The sequence below is a fragment of the Anopheles aquasalis genome, chromosome 3 (assembly GCF_943734665.1).
Source record: "Anopheles aquasalis chromosome 3, idAnoAquaMG_Q_19, whole genome shotgun sequence".
NCBI classification, from domain to species: Eukaryota; Metazoa; Arthropoda; class Insecta; order Diptera; family Culicidae; genus Anopheles; species Anopheles aquasalis.
In genome coordinates, this window is record NC_064878.1 from 28,944,096 (window position 1) to 28,959,044 (window position 14,949).

Genomic DNA, 14,949 nt, shown 5'->3' on the forward strand with positions numbered 1-14,949 from the left:
TAGCATAATAAGCTGCATGAGCTAAAGTAGGATGAATGGATTGACATGCAATCATCTTGCTCAGATTACCATCCTCAAAAGCGCACTCACAGGGATGCATGAGTTCCGCGCCGCTAACTGTTTCTCTTCTTCATTTGCCAAGCAAAAACTTTTGCTCTCTGCTCGTTATGACAAGTGTGTGTGGCCGTGCGCGGCAAAGAGTTGCTATAATACAGGGAAAGCGAAATTCTATGCTTTCCTTTCCGTTTTCCACTTCGTTATGCTCTCTTGTCAGCTTAACAACAGCTTTTTGTTTTTCCAACGAAAACACATGCGTACGTGCGGGCAGCATGTGAGCATGATTAACGCGTTTACAATTTTGCTGAAATGCATTCAGCTCTTGGATGGCATATAACTAAACAAATCATCATCGTCCACGAGATCCACTGCAACACATCATCTACTGTGAACGATCGAAAGGGAACGATATTTTGCTTGGTGAATTCACTGAACGATTTAGCATCGATCGAAGAATGCATACTTAATAGGATAGTTAATCAGCTAACCACCTGGATGAAAGTGAAAAGTTTTACTTTAAGACCGACGTCAAGGGCTGACGATCATCTTACATGTTGTTTGTGTAATCGATCGAAATAACGTCGTTAAAACGATGGATTTCCCTTTCTTTAGGGCAATACTTTTTTTAATCAAACGAACATCTCGAACAAAAGCGACAATTAACAGTGCGTCAAAGTGTATAACGAACAACCTTGTATAATGCGTGGCGTATTGGAAACATCGATCGATTTGAAGTCAATATGGCATCGTAACGACCACAAACGAGCTGAACGTTGATTTAAAAACACTCTAGAAGGATTGCTGCGCAGTACCAGTGTTGCGCTAGGTATTAATCAAATGCAGCACGAGCCGTAGGGTAAAAGCTGCATTCCTCTCCTATCGGCCGCGTGCCTGCCTGCCTGCAACCGCTGGCCACTTTCTGGGCTCAGCAGGAAACGTGGCAAGTGAATCACCATCGATCTAATAAATACCACACAAACCACTCACGCGGCATTATTATCATCTCTCGTGTCATTCAACACTCCGCGCACCTCTTCATGCCATCCCCATCCCATCAGCCAGCACGTATGGCTCGTGACCGAGTGAAGCAATTTCGCATCAGCTGCTGAACAATCCAGTCATCCAGTCATTAGTACTGGGGTATACTGTTGACTTGCAAATAAAAAAAAGAAAACTGTTGCTAGGTGTTGTTATTTTAAGTTTGCACACTAGGATGCTGCTTCAAGATGATATAAAACTGAGGTAAAAGTGTTGTTTTGGTTCGATTTAGCTAACATTTATTCATCGCGACGTCCATTCCGCGAAAGAACATCATCTATCGATCGAGAAGACATATGTTTCCATCGATAGCGTTTGTAGTTTCGACCCTACACATTCTGTGACATCGCAAAATAAAGCTACAAAACTATAAACGCAATTCCCCACTGAGCCCTGCTGCGTTGCTGCATTCGAAATGAGACATTTGTCGCCGAAGTCGCGGCATGAAAATACATGAACACGTCGTCGTCGTCGTCGTCGGGAACAACTCCCGCCCGCCAGTTTGCCAATGCAGGAAGGAATCGCAAAACAAACAAACAACCAAACCAACCCTTCGCAGATGGCGGTATTCGCTATTCGGCCGAAAAGCGGGGCACGGAGCGGGAAAACGATCAAACGGAATTAATATTCCAAAATCATAAAACGCGCGCAACATTCCCGAGCTACCCCATAAAACTCCCAGCCAGTCTGGCGGTCCATTGGGCAAGCGCTCGTGCTGCTTTAGCAAAACCAAACTCCAAACAGCTACTCCCTATTCCCGGGGGCCGCGATTGGAGTGGTGTGGTTATGGTAGTTCCCCTCCCGTGTTGCCCTGGTGTCCGTCGTATCCCGTGTGCAAATATATAGACCAGCAGCGATCAAGGAGGTCACGAGGACTGAAGTTGGCCGGGGACGCCATCATCGTCGTCCGCGTGCGGTTGTCCAATGCGAATACTTGGAATACTTTGTAGACAGTCATTCCGATGTTCAACTTTAACAGTTGAGAGAGAGACAAAGAGAGATGGAGAGAGAAAGAGAGAGAGAGAGAGTGCATAGTAAGTTGCAAAGAATGAAGCCTTTGGTCGTTACAATCTCGATCGATCGCGGGCGAACAGCCATTACTCGCTCGCGATCATAGTTTGGTGATCACCGTTTGATCGATATCGGACGCGCGCGAAATGTTCCCACCTTCCTCTCTCGCTCCTTCTGAGGTAGTAACTTCCAGCAGAGAGAAAAAAAGGGAAGAAGACCACATACGCGCATGGGGGGCACATATGGTGATTGCCACGTGAGGCACGTTGCATGGCCAGTAAAGGGCGCGCCACAGGGTTGCGAGCAGTAGCAGCAACACTGGCTGCAAAAAACTGGCTGCTGTTCCCAGGTCAATCAAGCCGACGAGGCGTATCCGTCCGCTCTGGGGCCGGTGGTGCCGCCGCTGCCACTGCCTCCAATCTTCCTGCGCGCATTAGTCCCAATCTGATTAAATGCATCCGCCTCCCGCGTCCGGGTGAAGTGCCTTTGGTTAACTGCCGTGAACACCATTGGAACCACTGGTTTGCGCGCATACTAGTGCACACAAGCACAACGACGCATTTCTGGTCCATTCGCTTTTCGGAGTATCCTCGATGGCCCTTACCACAAGCAGCAGCCGCAGCAGGAAGTTTGGACGTTTTTCGGATCAACCTTCAAACGTTTTTAAACGACCACAACACAACAGTAGTCGCTAGGGCGAACGAAGGGGTTTTTATGTTCAAATCCCTCTCTCTCTCTCTTTCTCTCACTACGTCGGTATATCTGCCTGACAGCGCTTTTGTTGTTTGTCACAGTAAACAGGCGAAGGTCACAGTTGGGGTTCAATCCTATACGGGGGAAGGGGGATGTGCAGCACCCTCACAACACCCCACAGCAGCAGCAGCAAAAGTAAGCGAAATGTATCGACTAAACAGTTTGGCGTGATTGTGATCATAAAGGGGGAAAAAGAGCCTTTTATCATTTAGTTACGCCCAGTTACTAGTGGAGGTTGGCCAATTGATTCCATTCGAGGGGTGGACGACAGGTTTGTGGCATTTACGTTTCATAAAATCAATGTCACCTTGTACACTGTCGCTGGTTGTCACATCGCGGAGCACAACAATGCGCTTCATCCGTGCGCTCAAACACAACGCTCACAGCTTAAGTGGTTCACCGATCTCAAATCGAGCACATAAATATGATGGAAACGATGTTGGCCATATTGCACGCATAAAACAGCGGGGCGCTGAGGCTCGCTCAAAACGATTTAATTGAAATCCGCAGCCATCACCGCAAAGCGCGACCAAACCGCGAGAGGCACAAGGAAAGTGCGGTGGCACAATTTGGAGATTCGTTTTATGGCTTCCGTTTCCTAATATCATCTTTGATCAAACGGTGAATTCGGAGGGGATGTCAGCATATTTTTTGGTGGAATGTTCGTTCATCACTTTGCGCGTCTCACTTTCATTCAGCAGCGCCATTCGCTGCTACGGCCAAGGTAGCTGTGGTTTGGTAGGCCAGCAGAGATCGTTCGCCGGAAGGTCATCTGTCGCCATCTTTCATGCAGACCCGGCGGCATGATCATGCGGCTAATGATGTTGGTACGGTGATGCTCATTCGGTCCAGCTGTGATGTGAACTTTGGTTAAAAGGTTACCAGATTCACCGCGTATCGCTATGCGGATCATATGCGGTGCAGAGGCATTATACACACATTAGACGCGCACCGATCGTGGCAGTGGAGTGGACCAAGCGTGAAGCCCCCGTTGACAAGCGCATGGATTGGAGCACGCGTTCACGCGAGATGAAGGTTATCGCCTCGGTTGTCGGTGTTTTACAAATCAAAGATAAAATCGATAGCCGCAAAACCGTTTGGTGTGTCTGTGCTTTTGCTTGTTTAACGGCACTTACGCCACCTTAGTGTCATGCATCGATTGAAGAGGGGTAAGGGTGTATCTCGGAGATATGCGCGACATGCTGAACAACATGCTTTCAAGTCATTGAAGAGTGTGTTTTTTTTTCTTTTCTTTCTTACCCAAAACCAATAGGCAACCTATTGTGCCGTTTGTTTAGTGTTGCATAAGATCCACCGGATCACCATCGCGTGTGTTTTGGGTTCCAGGTATGTCAAAAGCAAGTGCATGTTGGGCGGGAGGCAAAGCATAAGTGTCATTATATTCCAGGTGTCATCCGATGTTCGCGTTTAATCCGTGTTCACAGCGCCACGTTGACATTGACGAAAGGGAGGGAAAATCAAAATAAATCAAAGAAAGAAGCGGTAAAAAAATGTTGAAATTGACATGTACGCGCATTCCAAACACATTCCAGCAGGGTGATCACAATATCGGTAAACAAACGCTTTTGAAATGCATCTCATTCAACCTATGCCGTTGAGTCATGCAATAATCACACCAAGGAACGTAAATATAAAAAAGAAAAACAGAATGCAGAGCTAACAAATGACACAAATAGTTAATTAAACATTCCTTTGCATCACATTGAAAAGGACGATGATGGACGCGCTGCTGCGTTGTCAATCAAAACCGGGCACATTCTTACTTTGATGATAAATAGTCAAATCATTGGAATTAAATTAACAATATGATAGCGTCAAAGTCAATAGTAATGATATGTTTTGAAGCATGAAAGGAAAAATGAACTATTTTTTTTTTTGGCATCTTTTTTCAAATCTAGTATGGCAAAAAGCGATGTAATTGTAAATCGTACGTAAATGCAATTGTCACGAGTTTGCTACTAAGATCAGTTAAAGAATATGTAAATTGAAAACCAGGGAATAGAGGAGCAATTCTCAAGATTTTCCATATAAGGAAAAAAAGTCAAAGATAATTTGGAGGCATCGTCTGCTGCTAGATAAATTTGTTTTTGAGTTTTTTGATGAGCAACATTTTCCCAATGTTTCAGCATTAAATTTTGGCACGGATGGGTTTATAGCACCACTCAAGACGAAGGATATCCCAAAGAGCCCAAAGTTTATGTTCCTTTCCAAGCATCTCACTGGAATTATAATGTTTGAAGCAGTAGCGTACAATGGTTTAAAAACGCTGCCTTAGATTTAATAAAAATCGACGACGACCAGCGTTCTTTTGTCTTTTATTATAAACCTTTTTAGACCAATTCTTTCAAAATACTATTTTTTATATGTTGTTGTATTTTACACTATACAGCGAGATAAATGTGTTTCCATCGAAATAGAATACAAAAAATGATTTTGAAATTCAATAGAAGATATTTGCATTTTTTATGGGACAGTCCGTATTTACTAGTCACTATAAAATGCAACTCAAAACACGTCACACAACGAACGAACAGTAAATCCTCTCGCTGGTCGATCCCCCGAAAAATGGTCGAATGGTCCTCTCTATCGAGCTGCTGAGAAACGGAAATCTCCGATACGGTCCACCATTCGAAATGGGGCGGGCGCACACAAAACACCGCCGCAACCACCACCACCACCACCACCACCACCATCGTCGCGCCCACCCTTCGGCCAATCCGATGGGAAGTAAGGGATTATGCAATTTCACATTGAAAAGTCTAATTTTTCGACGCTTTCCGTTCCGTTTGCCGGCGATTACCGATACGGCGGCGCACGGTGCTGAACCGGTGCTGGCACACACGGTGGCGCACACGATAGGGGAGGGGAGGAACTGCAACAAATAACAACAACAACAACAACAACAGGTCCGATGCGGATCACGCTCTCAGGCACACATTCACGCACGGAACAAAACCCGCTATTTTTAGTTGCGTTGCGGTTTTTGAAAAACATTTTTCGCATCGAAAGGTCAAGGCGTGGCGAGAGGAATGGGGTGGTGGGGGTGGCACCCGATAGGGATTGAAGGTTGGGCGGTTCTCGGTTTTACTCATCCAACGGTTAGAGCCGCAAGATTGGTGGTTGGTTGGCCACCGGTCGACCGGTGGAACGGGAAGGCTTCGATAGTGGTGCTCTAGTGGCTCTTACCAGGTGAAAACGGTTTGCCACCCCCACCCAACCAACCTTCCTGCTCCGTATTGGCAAAATTTTAAACCGAACCGTTACCAGCGGAGCACGAGATGCCGGCGCTGCGCTTTAGTCTGTGTCTTTCGGGACGTTCCAGAGCGCTGCGCTGCACGAAAATGGGTCAGCAAGCAAGCGTGCAATCTGTGCGCACTGTCTGTATGAATTATCATCTGCATCTACATATTTGCTCATTAGTACTGGACCTGGAGTTACTACCTAGAGGTAAGGGGCTTACTGTTTTGTGCCCGACCGATCACCCCCTGACGTCACTGCTCTGATAAGGCAAACTACTATCTAAGGAATTCAACACGTGCCATGGATGGTCTAGTTCCACCCCCAACCCAACCCAAATTCCACAGACGACCCCTTCTTCCTCTACGCCCCAGAGCAGAGGAAAGACAAAAATGCGCCGCAATAAATCTTATCTGCCACATCATTGGCAGGACGAAGTCGTAGCGCGATTTATTGGCCGAGTGGTCCCGGCCCCGGTGTAATCTGCCAATTACATCGAGCATTACCCCTTGTTGCCCCCTTCGGATGGCCAATTTGTACGAGCCAGAAGGTAGCTTTGCTCGTCCAGTTCCTCCTCTTAGATTTCCGTTAGCCGTTTCTTTTTGCGCTAAATTTCCGACACTTTGGACCGACCTGACGGACCGGATAGAAGGCAGGAGGAGGGAACAATATTCAATCCAAACCGTGACCAACGCCCAACGGCCACGGGTCCCATGAACCGAACTGGTGCAGCAGAGAGCCACTAAACGGTGTTCCATCGTCCTACTCCGCCGCTGCTCCGGGCCCATCGTCAGAATCACGTCCAGTCTTAGGTCCAGGACCCGTGGAGTGGTCGCGCGAGTCGCGCTCTTTGGGTTACTGATTAGTCCAAAGTGCATCTGCCAGAAAGAAAGGCAACCACCTCTTTCTTGTTAATCGATTGATCGGTATCGAGGAAGAATGCGACGACCCCCCGGGGGGGTCGAGAGTCCATCTGATCGATCGTCTCGATCAGGACTCGCTGGAGGATGATTGTTTCGTTCGATCTTTTTTTTTTTGTGTGCGAGTACTGCACTATGGACTGCACGGGAGGTGGCGCCCCCGATTTTATCCGCCAAGTGATCCTCGGTTCTCCTTCATCGGAACCAATCTTTAGCTGACCTGGACCAACTCTTCGATTGCTGCAAAGGCCGAAAAGGGGTCTGTAGACGGATGAACATCATCAAAACAAAGGGTGACAAGGTAAGTGATTCCAGTCCTTCCTCCTCTCCCACCCTCACCACCTCCTTCCATCGTTCATTCAATGAATTACAGATGAGAAGCACATCAAAAGGATCGTCATGATCTCAGTACCGGCGAATGATCTGGAAGTGGAAGTCCAGAATCAATTTCAATCATATCCGGACGGACACACCGTGCCCAGCCCAGTGCCTATCCGCCCATGACCGCTTTCGCGCCCGTTTCAACAATTATTTGCTGCCCCATTGCCTACGTGGCTCTTTCTTCCTTCCTTCTCCTGGTGTGAGGGCGCTGGTTTTGGTTCTGCTCCCACAAACACATTCACATCAAAACCTTTCAAACGATCGGTCGCGCGTTGCTGGCTGGCTGGCTGGCTGGCTGCCGGGGCCGTTTCTTCGTCGCCAGGCCGCGTATGCCCCGCGGTTCCCGAATTCCGAAGTCCCTTGACTGCCACCTTGCGCACTCCCGTTCAGACCACTCGCGTGCCTCTTCGTCGTTCCTGTGCGTCACTCCCAGAAAGTGCACACTTGGGGAGGACGGGGACGATCGCGGAGGCAAGGTCTCCCAGCCGCTCCACTCCGCGCAAGCGTCCCACCAACTTCACCGCCACGCCACGCCGCGCCTGGCCACGCCACTGCTTAACCCATTTCTCTTTTCCGCATTTCACGTCCACGAGATCCGCGAGATCCGCGACACGGACACAGAGACCAGGGCGGATAGGCGGATCGTCGAGATTCGACGCGCTGGCTCTGCTGGGCGAACTGGAGAACGGCTTGGAGCTGAAACTTTAAAAACGAAAAAGGGGAAGAAAGCAGCAGCAGCAGCGGCAACAGCGGCAAAAAACGCGCGACGGCCCCACGTTGGACTGGACGGGGCCAAAAACCGGTTTTAAAAAGGCGCTTCCATCGAACCAACACACAGAGTCCTCCTCCTTCAGCGCTCTCTTAAAGCTCCGTCGCGCGCGGAATGGAATGAAGCGGGGCCGTGTCCGATGGGGCGGCGGCGGAGGCGATGTGTGGGGACGAAGTCCACACCGCTCGGACTTGGACGACGCCATAAAGGCCTGACACTGTACAGCAGGAGCGCCCTAGGCCTCCGTGGTAGCCCCCACGCTAACCACAACCACCGTCGCCACCATCTCGCTCTCACCTCTGGCGTTTCGCGGGAATCCGCGTATCGACGCACGACGACGACGACGACGACGACGACGTATAAGATGATGTTGTGGGGAGGTGAATGAGAGGACTTCTCCATCCAGCAGGGCTGCATTCCAAGCCGGTTTTGGCCACATAGAGAGAGAGAGGCACCACCACACCACCACCAGTACCACACAATCACCGATGACGGCAATGACGGCCTCTAAAGAGGGCCTCCTCTCTTCCATCGATTACGTTTTTACGTTCCAACAAACCTACCAACGATCTGATCAATGGGAGAGAAAGGGAGACAGGATAACTGAAGGTGGCGGCCACCGCACGAGCTACGTACGCGCCTGCGGCCAACTGGTCGGTCGGTCGATCGGTCAGTGAAGTGGTTTTGAGCCGAAATATGCTATCAACACGACGCACCGCGCGCGACCCACTCTCTAGTTGTTACTCATTTACAAATCGTCTTTGGAGGCTTGGACCCTGCTGGACCTGCTTCTAATGTGACTCAAACGTGGCCTTACATGGTCGCTTCCATGATCCACGATGGTTTCCCGTCTTCACTTCAGGGAGCGTGATTTAAAGGACGGAAATACTAACAGGATACCGGAGATGTGATGTAGGATAGTTCTTTAGAAGGTAATCATAGTATTCTGCCTTGTAGCGTTACTGTTGTTGGTAGCTCACAAATACAGCTGTTAATAATCCTGAAGACCGAGCTGAGCGCCGTTGTCCTTCATTTCTTTGGTTCAATTCTTTTGGAATCAAGTGTTGAATCCTTAGCTCAGTCCTCTAGGTCAGGACTAAAGGTCATCTACAGGACCTAAACAGATTTTAAAGACTGGACTGGGTTGTCGTCCGTCATTCTCATGACGTATCCAAGTTCACAGAAGCCGTTCTATCTATATTTATTATGTATCTCTACAAACATTCTCTTCTTCTTCGATGACCTTTCTCATTGAACACATCCTATTGACATTACCTAGCCACCAATCGATCCAAATCCCTCAGTTTATTCACGTTGCTATATTGTTCAGCCCACCTTTCTGTCTGAACATTACCAAAAGAAAAGAAAAGGCATATCGTGGCCGTCTAAAGCAAACGAACCAACTCAACCTGAAGGATTAGTAACGATTTCCAATATCTAATCCGCGATAAAAAGCTCAAAGCTCCAGTTCTAGATCCTCACCCGCCGCCCATTTCGTAAGTAGGTGAAAAGCATACTGACGCGCGGGCCTCAACTGAAACAAGCCATCAATCTGGCTCGGATAGGAGAAAGGGCGCCGCGTGAAACTGGAGCACACAAAGACCTTAACCATACACGCGGTTGCACGCGAAAACTCGTGATAAAACCTATCCGCAGCGAGTTGCACGAAGCGAGCTGGAATCATAAAAACAGGGGTGGCAAGCGGCAGTGTTCTACGAGCATGACCACCATCATCAACGGGGAGTGCGGTAGCCAGCTATCCACCCGCGCGACTAATGTTGAACCGTTCCGGTTTTTGCTCCCCATCATCTCTCTCTCTCTCTCTCTCTCTCTCTCTTTCTACTAACCTCGATGCAGTGATGATAGTGATGATGATGCGCGGCCTGTAAGCCATCCCTACTGTTTAAACTAATCACTTTCATCAACTTTTCCCGCCATTCCACCAGCTCTGACGGATCATCATGGGACCGGTTTTCTGTTTTGGTGGCAAGGAAATACTCCATTACCATGAAGCTATGCGCTTTTGCCTTCTATATGGATGCGACATTTAGCGACAGCAGCGACGACATGCCTTCTGTCTTAAGCAGCCAATCAAATTTGCTTTTTGGCTCATCCTTACCGGTAGAAAGTATCGTGTGTGTCGTGCCTCTGTGTGAGAAATGGTCCCGGTCCCGGCCTCCATTACATTCCCTAGAAGCCAAACCAGCCACACTTCCGTCCAGAAACCGACAAATATCCTAATTGTTGTTACAATAAAAATAACTTAAATGCCTCTGCCTCTGTGACTGATGAGTTCCTGTGTCTGGCTCGCTTTCCTACGGCTTGATGGCCGCTCCATTCCACGTGTATGTATTGTGCTGGAGCACCGGAGCGACCGACCGACCGACCGACCGACGAGAGCTCTACATTTGGTGACCCTTTTCCTGTTTGTACCGAATACCACCCCAGCGCCTCCTAAGCGTTCAACACATTTGTAAGACTTCTCTCCGCTTCCTTTTACGCTTCCCCTTCGCCCGGCCCATTGAGGCGAAAGCATGCGAGATGCGGATGCATTGCTGGCAGCCGTTGCCCACCTGAGAGCGCCGCCGTCGCCGCTGCTGCGAAGAGGAAGCAGCTCGCCTAGCTCGCTAGGTCGCCGCCATGCGTTGGCCGCAATTCTTGACGGCGACAATGCACCGACGACGATGCGGCGCATCTTCTTCGATAGCGCTTCGATGGGAATGGGAAGCGAATGGAGGGAACGAAACAAAAGCGAAAAACGTGCCACTCTAACCAAGAAATAGATCCATCCATCTCCACCACACGCGGCGAATCAATGCCGCATAACACATCAAATACATCTTTTACACCGTCGATTGGGGTCTCGAACGGCTCTCTCGAGATAACGACAGGCGGTGGCTAACGGGTTCGATGCGCTTTTCCCAGCCCCAGCCAGCTTTCCCAGCACAGAGTTCTTTGCGCTCAGCAGGGAAGCAGCACGAGGCTGTCATATTAGATGGGAAGACACTTCGTCATCTGGTGGAGAAGAAAGGCACATACACATGGACATATTTTTCACCAACTTCTCTTCGTCATCGGCTCCGGTGTCAGTCCGGAGGTCTAGTCGATAAGTGATGGAGGAACATGTGCGACTTCGTTAGCACGTCTTTCCCTCTCATTGTGGTGCCCCTTCCGCGGTACACAAAAGACGCATGAACTCTTTCTTTGGTTATTTGAATTATTTCTACTATTTAGTTAATACAACTGTTCGACCCAACAAGAGGTACCTGCCGTCCCTCTACTCTCCTCTAATCTAGTCTGATACGTGAGCCGCGCTTTCATGGTCATTGTCGCCGACCAGGCATCGCGCTCTGCCGCGCATGGCTGGTACAAGAAACACCAACCAGCCAACCAGCCAGCCAGCCTATCAGACCTACTTTCAGTGGATGGTTGCTGTTCATTCACTGACGCTCTACGCAGTCGCCGGTGGCATTAGGCATTAAGGTACTTCGATGGCGTCGTCTAGCAATGTTGTCTTGTGCGTGCGGTTCGAAGACATGAGTCCGTGAGGACGAGGCTTTGTTATGCCGCCCGAGCGACCAAGAGAACGAACGAGAGAGAAAAAAAAAGTTGAAGCCCTTCAACCGCAATTTGTCAAAGTGCAGTTCCGCAGCTGATCATGGAAAAACGTTAAAAGCCGGTTTGGTTGTTGGTATAAAAAACGCGCCACGATCCGACCGTCGGGGCGGCATTTACGTGGAAACCAGAATTAATATTGAAACAGCACTCCGAATGGGATTGTTTCGCATGTACTCTGTAAAGGATGCTACTGAAAGGATAATGAGCTTGCGTGTCCTAGATGTAGCATTCATTGTTTAAAATAAAATAAAGATAATTGAATACACTCTAGAAAACGGAATTTAAAGAAGCCTTAGGCTATCGAAATACCGACCTCATGTAGGGAAAAGGCACAGTTTCCAAAATAAGTTGTAAAAAGTGGACCTAATCGGCGTCAAAACAATTCAATTATCCAATATTCACATCCTAGAACATTCTTTATGATCCTCAATAACTTTACTACGGCCTAAATCACTCTTTACAAACGCTCAAATCCGACGAGTCAATATCGCGCTATCAAGGAGTTTGTGCTCATATCTTCAGTTACCACGCGTCCAGGCCAATAAGCGTCACCGAAACTGCCTCGTCGAATTCCCGGTATTGAAGTGAGTGATGGATTGTTAAGGCATTTATGATGTGTCTTTGGATTTTTGCTGATAAGATACCGGCACCTGGACATGACCAACGCTAATACCAGCGCGGAAGGGCATTTTACTCCGGGGCATTCCTATGTCCGAAAAAGGTTGTCAAAAACTTGATAAGCGCGATAAGAAGTGTGATTGCGGAAAGCGGCGACCTAACGCCACTGACACACGCACGAACTCGCATCAACTACGCTCCCCCGTGCCCAAGGTCGAGTAAGTTGTACGCAGGAAGTGCTGTAAAACGCGTGTGGGCGAGACGATGGGCAATGTTCTTTTGGTACATTCGCGATGTGTTAGGCGTGCGACATGCGTTGTGATGTGGTTTATAATCATTCGAGCAGGGCGTGTTAGGAAGGAGGTAGATATGTCGAACTCGAAGTGCGGTGAGTGGAACCTTACCTTGGGTAACGATGCCAGACATTGCTGCTTCACGTCCCACACGACCTTATCCGACGGGAACTGGAGACACTTGTGAACATTGAGCTCAGGGACGAAGACGCGAACCAGCAGCCAGCCGTCCCGCGGTTCAGGCGGTGGCTCATCATCGAACGTCATCGTATCCATCGGTATCCTGGTTTGCGGGATCTTTGCTGGATTCTGTCTCTGGCCGGTCGGTCTAGCGATGACCAGTTGAACAAAAAGTCTCTCTCTCTCTCTCACGACGCCGTTCAGTTACCCATGTTTGTAGTACATGGCCATTCCGGTCGTCCCTGTGGGCACGTTACACGTTTGTTTTCGTGTTTCTTTTGTGTGCTGTTGTTCTGAAATGATATGAAAGACATAACACGGTATTAGTTGGATCAGGAGGAAGAACAATTACAGCAGAGGCCATTGCCATGCTAAGAGGTAGAGCAAAGGAAATAATTGACCATGTAAAGGAATCCATGTAAGTCATCCACTGAGCCCCCCTGGACTAATCTCATAAAAATAGTACTTCTACTCCAGGACAGGCAGAGCGACGACTCCCAGCTACTCTGCACTTCACACAACAGCAACTGCAGCAGCAAGAACAGTCCCCGAATAGCCATTTCTAGCTGTTGAATCTCATAAACTACCCGGCACAGTGATTATTACGGAAGATTTATGATCACCTTTAAGAATTTCTCATTGCAAGGATCATGATCTTCGACATCGCAGCCGAGAAGCCGAGGAGAGCGTTCGGGACCAACAGTACTCCCTTCCCTCAGTGCACTCTGCTTGCAGCTGCCCTAACGGATACCTGGATGCCAACGCGTACCGCGGGGGACGACCAGGGCTCAACGGCGAGTAATTATATATAGCCGCATTGCAACCAAACACACCGACCGACCGACCGACCGGCAGCACAGTTGAATTCAGTGACTAGGCACATCTTTGCCGCCATCTTCGACACTTTGACCAGTTTTCGTGCACATCCCCGTTCCGCGGGTTCTAAATAACATCCATCCGCTATCCGCCGACTGGATCTGGAGAGCAAATTGTGCCCGCTGGTGGCATTATAAATAGAACATAAGCTTCCCCTGTCTGCCTGCGGGATAGAGTACGGTGGTTTAAGATTTACATTATTGCTACGTTCCAAAGCCGATGTCGAAGAAATGCCGTGTGTCTCGCTAGTGGCGCAACGCAACGACTCCTAGAGGAGTAGGGGTAGAGCCTAGCCCTTAGCACCCGCATCCCACAGGGCACTGTCACTCACTGTGTCGATGCCGAACCTGGAATGACGTGGCCCCGGGAATCACCCTGCGCGCTAGTCGCTCCTCAGAGCCTTGGCAGCCTCGTTACACGCTGGTATAATCCGTAGCGTAGAACTAACCTGCGGCCACTCAAGAACCAACAACCGGCTGGTACCGAGCAGTCTTAGAGCAGGAGATCCCCGGGTGATCGTATTTTTCCGCAGCGAAGAACCGCGAGATGCGGCGAGATGCTGTAATTATCGTCCAATACCACGTTTTCCTTCGCGTCATCGCGCTGCCTGCCGTGTCCGAGGTGGTAGTGTGTACACCCCCGAGGGGAGAGACATTCACGTTTTGAACCAAATTAAATCCGCTCGCCCAGTGCCGCATTCTTAGCGTGGATGCAGGACGCGGGTGCCACTTAGAGCAGAGCGGTGTGTGAAACTCCTCGGCTCACGTCACTGGATTCGCACGAACGGTAATGGTTCTAGGCCGATCTACTGACGGACAGCACAGCGCGAGATGCACGAGACGCTCAAGCGTTCCATATGGATACCAAGATGCGCCTATGATTTGAATACCGTTGCGGACTTGGCTGGCCATTGACACCGGCGCTGCAATTTCATGGCGCAAAGTGCCAGCAAATGTCCGTTGGAAGGGAGTACCGGAACGAAAAATAGGCGACAGGAAGGCATTCTATTTGCTATATATTATTTGTAGAAAACATATCTTTAGAACAAAAAGACAATTGTAGAGCTTAACAAGAATTTGATTTTCAGTTATCTTTGGTTTGGGTTTACAGGGTGGGCAACAGATCCGCAACACATTTAAAACGCCATATATGTTTCATTTTTGTTTGGATTTTTTTG

At 49.0% G+C, this 14,949-nt stretch overlaps 1 protein-coding gene across 4 annotated transcripts in view; it reads right to left on the reverse strand.

Moving 5' to 3' along the window:
* The window catches only part of LOC126574490 (SH3 and multiple ankyrin repeat domains protein 1), an 80,842-nt gene that overhangs the window by 47,281 nt on the left and 18,612 nt on the right, over positions 1-14,949 (reverse strand). For all 4 annotated transcript variants that reach the window (XM_050234722.1, XM_050234721.1, XM_050234724.1 and 1 more), the window contains exon 3: positions 12,828-13,189. In XM_050234722.1, coding sequence (XP_050090679.1) covers positions 12,828-12,992 — 165 coding nt within the window. In that variant the 5' untranslated portion in view covers positions 12,993-13,189. The remainder of the gene's footprint in view (positions 1-12,827; positions 13,190-14,949) is intronic.